General features: G+C 36.9%; 1 protein-coding gene across 2 annotated transcripts in view; it reads left to right on the forward strand.

Moving 5' to 3' along the window:
- The window catches only part of ORC3 (origin recognition complex subunit 3), a 56,810-nt gene extending 50,855 nt beyond the window's left edge, over positions 1–5,955 (forward strand). For both annotated transcript variants that reach the window (XM_081094409.1, XM_081094410.1), the window contains exons 17-20: positions 1,570–1,711; positions 3,739–3,855; positions 4,682–4,761; positions 5,268–5,955. In XM_081094409.1, coding sequence (XP_080950535.1) covers positions 1,570–1,711; positions 3,739–3,855; positions 4,682–4,761; positions 5,268–5,373 — 445 coding nt within the window. In that variant the 3' untranslated portion in view covers positions 5,374–5,955. The remainder of the gene's footprint in view (positions 1–1,569; positions 1,712–3,738; positions 3,856–4,681; positions 4,762–5,267) is intronic.
- The last annotated feature ends 944 nt before the right edge of the window (positions 5,956–6,899 follow it).

Here is a 6,899-nt window from a genome sequence, read left to right on the forward strand (position 1 = left end):
TACTCCTTGCAATTGGTTTTTATTCTGATTGACTGCAGATGTCTACATAAGTGGACTGAGCTGGGGGCCAGGAGCTCTTGAGACAGGGAGGAAGGAGATACTGGGGAGTGATGTGTATGGTTAATACCCTCTTCACTATCTCTTCCTCCACTGACACACTGGTGAGCAGGAATAGTGGGATTTTCTGGGGAATGGTATCCTCTGCAGGAGGGAGAAAGCCAGGACTCCAGGAAGAAGAGGGTGATTTCCCTGGTAACTGGGCTGAGGTAAATGCGCTGCTTGCACACATGGGAAAAGGAGCTGTTACAGTCTGTCATGTGGCCAAAATACTTTAATCCTAGGACTGAACTAAGCCCCAGGAATCTTTCTGAAGGCATGTGAGTTCACTGAATTAGTGACTTATTACTCTGTCTTTGGGTAGTGTATACCAAAGCTTCTTCCAATTTGTTACCCTCTAGGCCAGGGGTCCTTAAACTTTTTAAACAGGGGGCCAGTTCACTGTCCCTCAGACCGTTGGAGGGCCGGACTGTAGTTTAAAAAAAAAAACTATGAACAAATTCCTATGCACACTGCACATATCTTATTTTGAAGTAAAAAAACAAAACGGGAACAAATATTTGTATTTGCATGTGGCCCACGGGCCATAGTTTGAGGACCTGTCCTCTAGGCCACCAAAGACCTATGTCGCTATCATGGTTGAGACCAGCTGATGGGCTCATTATACATTCAAAGTGAATTTAAAAAAAATGATTTTAGAGAGAGGAAGGGACAGGGAGAGAAACATCAATGTGAGAGAGAAACATTTATTTGTTGCCTCCTGTATACACTGCAATTGAAGGACAAATGCACAACCTTTTGGTGCATGGGACAATGTTCCAACCAACTGAGCCACATTGGCTCAAACTGAATTTTTTAATGCTTTATTTTTTAAGTTCAGATTTAATTATGTTTATTATCTAACTCAGAAGAATCCCAAGTTACACTTTTTAAATTTGCTTGTTTTTCAATACCGTGAAGCTATCACTTAGCCTTTTCTGCCTTCTAAAGTAAAAAGTAATTCTAACATAAAAAACTTTCAAGGTACCATTTCTATGAGAGATACCAATTAAAACACTTTCTGTGATCCAAAAAGAATTTTGTAAACTTTTAATTCCAGGCACAAGGCCTTTTTAATATTTGCAAGAGTTAAGTGTTTGCTCTGGCAGGAATGTGGATATCTTGGTTTTCTAAACAATTTAAGAAAGTATATCTTTAATACTTTAAGAAATTGTACTCTAAAGGTTCATAGCAGAAGTGTAATTTATGTGCATTTGTTCCTAAAGGTTTAAATCAGAACAAATATAGTTTCTTGTGCTCTAAAGAGTTCTGGAAGTTTTAAAAAATAATGGAATAGGTACAATTCTTTGTAAACCTGCATTGAATTTGATATTTGGGTTTGTTTGTTTTTGGTTGTTATTGATTTTGCCCATTAAGCAAATTGCTCAGTCTTCCCCCAGATTTACAAAAATGTTACACTGAATTTAAACCTGTGCTTATCTAAATGCTGATAGCTGACTTTGGCTTTTTCAGAGAATACCTTCTGCTTCCCGAGACACAGCCTCTGCACGAGGTGGTGTACTTCACTGCTGCTCACACCCTTCACGAGCACCTCAATGCTGCTCCGCGCATGGCCCTCCACACTGCACTCAACAACCCCTATTATTATCTCAAGGTAAGGAGCAGATTCACTCTCTGACAGTTTGGGTCAGACCCCAGGAATTATTCATCACAAAAACATAAATTTACAGTTCCTAGTGACCAGGCAGTTAGTTGGCAGCTCAGAGTTGTCACCTCTGTCAGATACCTTTAAAGATCCTTTAGACTTCGGAGGGTGTTTTCTAAGCCAGTGAAAATAATCAACTAATGCTGCCAACATTGGATCATTGTAAATGTCTTCCCCTTCGTGTGATAAAATCAGTAGATACTAAAACGTGAGTAAAATGCTACTACTCTTGTGAAATAAATGTTTCCTACAATAACAGCAAAATAATGGCTCAAACTATATGGCCTACTAAAATTACTTAGAAATGCTCTGGGATTTCATCTTGAATTTTTTTTTTTTAAATATATTTTATTGATTTTTGACAGAGAGGAAGGGAGAGAGATAGAGAGTTAGAAACATCGATGAGAGAGAAACATCGATCAGCTGCCTCCTGCACATCTCCTACTGGGGATGTGCCCACAACCCAGGTACATGCCCTTGACCGGAATCGAACCTGGGACCTTTCAGTCTGCAGGCCAACGCTCTATCCACTGAGCCAAACCGGCTTCGGCTCATCTTGAATTTTAAACCAAGGAAAGATCTATTCTGAGAGAGCATCTCCAGATGGCTGGAATCTGCCAGGGATAGACTCCTAAAACCAGACACATTTGATAGTTCTACGAAGTTGTTTATACTGAGAGTACAAGACAGATCAGGATCTTAAAAATCAACTTTCTTTAGCAAGGTAAAGTGGTCACTTTAAACATTTTAGTAAGCTATGTTGCGGTAAGTTAATATACATATATTAAAAAGTTTGTTGACAGTTTTTTAATAAGTTAATATTAAGTTAAAATATTAGTCACTAAGTTGTCAACTCAGTTTACCATGTAGAAATCTTAACACAAAGGACACCTAAGAAGTGACTCCATGAAACCTATGAAGTATCCTAATGTACTAGTTTCCTGTTCCAAAATGGCACACAGGCATGCTAAGCATTATAAGAGAAATCTTGAGTGGGAAGATATAAATCAGTGGTCTTCAGTGATGGTGGGTAGTGGGGGAGCTTGAGTAATTTCATATTCACAGCACAAAATATCAAGTCATTTTTATTATATAAAGCACACATTAAGTCTCTTACAAAATAATTCTGGCTAGTGGTAGGTCACAGAAAAGAACTGGTGTGATTTTAGCAGTCTTTGGGAGTATCCTTCCTATATAATAAAAGCATACTATGCAACTCGACCAAACAGCAGAATGACCTGTTACTAACATGCACTGAACACCAGGGGGCAGACCCTCAATGCAGGAGCTGCCCCCTGGTGGTCAGTGTGCTCCCACAGAGGGAGTGCTGCTCAGCCAGAAGCCGGTCTGAGGGACCGCTCCTGCCCCCCCCCTCCCGCCCCAGTGCATGAATCTCATGCACCTGGCCTCTAGTGTAATAAATTCCATGTGTAAGTGAATGTGTGAGAAAGATTTTGTTTCTAAGTAAGAACCATGGATTTCAAATAAATCGAAAAACACTCATGATTTTTGTAAGGGTTAGGATCTGCAGTGTTGATAAGCCTTTGGGATTATAGACTTGATAGTAGTGTGTTGGTATTAATACGCTATAGTAATTGCTAGAATCCAAGTAATTTCAAATGTTGGAAGTAGCATTGTGTTGAAAATCCACAAAGAATTTCATAAACTTTTTATGGAAACCAGAAATGCATTAGGGTCTCAGAAATTAGTAATGTATTACTAAAATGAAAAGTAAAAAAAAGAATGAAAAATATGCTTGTCTTCTGATCCTGGGAGTATTCTTTAGTGACCAGGATTATGACCAAGACTTAATCCTAAACAAGCAGTTAACTGTTGGAGAGTAAATGCAACTCACTAAATAAAGGAAATTATATTCCACATACTGATTTACTAAATTTAGGTCAGGAGTTTTATTGTCTGATTTTGTACCTAATCATTTCTGAAAGGTAATCATCTTAGTTCACTGTTGTTTTTAGAATGAAGCACTGAAAAGTGAAGAAGGCTGCATTCCAAATGTCGCCCCAGACATCTGCATAGCATATAAACTGCACCTCGAGTGCAGCAGGCTAATCAACCTTGTGGACTGGTCAGAGGTAAGTGGAGGGAGAAGAGCAAACTGTATTTGTACACTATCCATGACACTTTCCTGGGATGTTTTTCTTAATGTCTTTTTTGGAAAGCATAAATCACCTCATGCTTCAGAAATTTCTCCAAACTAGCAGCTTACTGTTCAACAGTCCCACTCCCAATCCCCTGCACTCTGATCCAAGCCAATGGTGCATTCATGGGATCAAATCCAAGATAACAGTAAGCAGAAGCTGAGCAGTTTAGATCAGTTTTGTTATTCCACAAAGTAAAAGTATATTAACTACCATTTCTCTTCCAGCATAAACGAAAAAAAAAACCCATTAGAATAATTACACTAGCAATGAGGAAGCACAAGGAATAGTTGGCAAGGCCATGGACAACTGTTGTTCTTATTTTAAGTAACGATTCTTTCCCTCCTCAGAATATTACAAAGTTAACTGTTGAAGGCCCTATTCTACAGATCTGTTGTCACCACTTAAAAATAATTGGCTGCCTCCAAGAAAAACAGGCATTTTGCTAGGGTAATAGAGGTTGGGAGTAGAGGATTCAGTGCATCCTTTGCTTTTCAACTTTGATTAGTAATTTTTCTCTGCACATTTCTTCTCTGAAATAACATTATGCAGGAACCACTCTTATTATCTTTTAATGTGTATTTGATTTAAAGTGAATATTAATATAGTTTTGAGAATCTGAAACTTGGTGTAATTGTTAAAAATGTGCCAGTTAGCAGCAGCAGTGCTTGACCTGGCTTCATATAGAGCCATCAAGGGCAATTAAAGATGTTTGGCAACAGTAGAGATTTTTATTTTCTTCTGTCTTCTCTCTCAAAAGGCTTTTGCAACAGTTGTGACAGCTGCTGAAAAAACAGATGCCAATTCTATAACCTCAGAAGAAAGGAATGACATTATTCAGTATCCTTTTAAAACCACTCTGCAATGTCCAAGTATATGTATAGAGAATGTTTATAATTTTCTAAGATCTACATTCGAGATTTATAAAGATGTGATGCAGCCAACCTTGATATTAACCATTCCATCCCAGAATGTTTCTAAATATTTAATCCAAACAATCTAAAATGAGGTCAAATATAAAATACTTGGTTTGAAACTTATAGCAAGATCATATTCCAAAATTCACCAAAAATATCCAAAACTGTCATTATTGAATTCTCTATTTTTATAAGGTTATTAATGTACTTTCAGTTTTCATACTGTGCAAAAAAATCAGGTAAATATTAAGCACTTTCCAGTCGTATCTTATTGACTGGATTCTAATTACATTTAATGGTTTCCCTTAAGGGTTGTTTAATTTAGGAGTATATTTTGAACTATATTTCCATTTACTAATGTTTTAACATTGATATTTTAACCTCTTGTCAAAATACAACATGGCCCATTTCCTTAACTATATCTTCCAGTGCTCGGTTCATTAGAGCTGTTTCTGAACTGGAACTTCTAGGATTTATAAAACCTACCAAACAGAAGACTGACCACGTGGCAAGGCTAACATGGGGAGGCTGTTAGAAAGCAAATGAATGAAGCCACAAGGATCACATTTAGTTTAAAAGAAGAGAGAGACCAGTCATACTTACCACTAGAGGACAAATGTATAATCCCCACATGATATTTAACCAGCAAGTAGACTGTTAATCCCAAACAGGACTATATCAAAACACTTTCGGCATACTTTGGAATCCAGTAACAAGCTTACATTGTAACTGAAACCTTTCTCACATTATCACTAATTTTCATATTAATAAAATGTTCTTGAACATAGTCTGTAAATGTAATAACTTTATTTAGGAGTATAAAGTATTTGCGGTTGATTTAATAGTACTCATTCCTACTCCAAGACATTTTGGAGACATGGGAAAATCTGAGTATGGACTGGATGTTAAATTAAGGGAGTATTATTTTAAGTGAGATTAATAGTTTCTAGTTATATAGGACTACCTTATTCTTAGAAGCTGCACTATGTATGTTCTTTGAAATAATTAAATATAAACATATAAACAAATATGGTACAGTAACTGTTCACTTTAAATGTATTTATTGACTGTTTTCAGCTTGAATGTTCTCTGAATAAAAAAGTGGGAATGAAGAAAATTCTTGAGTTTTGCTCTAAAGGTTATTATAAAGCAGAAAAAACAGGGTAATAGAGCTAGAGGGGGATTACAGGATTAAAAGATTTCTAATGGCATGTTTATTATGCTTATGGGAATGATCTAGGTAGGAAAAAGAAAACAGATGCAGGAGAGAGGACTGCTAGACTGGTCTTTAATGAGAGGATTTTGGATCTAGTTTTTACCTAGAACATAGGAACAATCTTTGGAGCCATGTCTGAGTAGATAGGGACAGGTTATTAGGTGCTTTAGCTGAATATTCACTTATTAATACCAATTACTGTATAATTTCGAAGGGAGTAGATAACCCAAATAAGATAATCACTTCCACCTAGGGAACATATTAAACAGATTCTAACAGTCCTCCCCTCCCTCGTTTTCTAAAGCAGTCTCTGGGTTTAGAACATGGGATCTTTCCTAGTTCTCCAGTTACTACTGTGATGCAAAAAAAAAAAAAAAAAAAAAAAAAAGTTTGTCACTCCAAAAAATTTAATTAAAAAATCCAGTTTTATATTTAATACTATGTGAAAAATTACATACTAAAAAAGAACATTCATTCATATTCTGATAAAATATATTCATAGTCGCTCCAGATTTTAACTTCCTACTTGCATTCTCCTAAAAATGCTATCCCACTATATCATTGGTTCTCAGCTGGGGACTGTCTCCTCCTCCTACTACCCCCGGCATTTGGCAGTATCTGGAGGTACATTTTGATTGTCACAGTGCTACTGTTATCTAGTGGGAGAGGCCAGAGATGCTGCTAAATGTCCTATACTACACAGGATAACCCCACAAAGAATCATCTGGCTCAACTTGATGTGTTGCAGTTGAGAATCTATTAGTCCATTAAAACCAGACAGAATCCCCCCTCCCCCCCTTATTGATGGCACCTTGTTATACCAGTGTTTCTCAAACATTTAATGG

This window comes from Myotis nattereri, assembly GCF_964212035.1.
Source record: "Myotis nattereri genome assembly, chromosome: 6".
Lineage (NCBI taxonomy): Eukaryota > Metazoa > Chordata > Mammalia > Chiroptera > Vespertilionidae > Myotis > Myotis nattereri.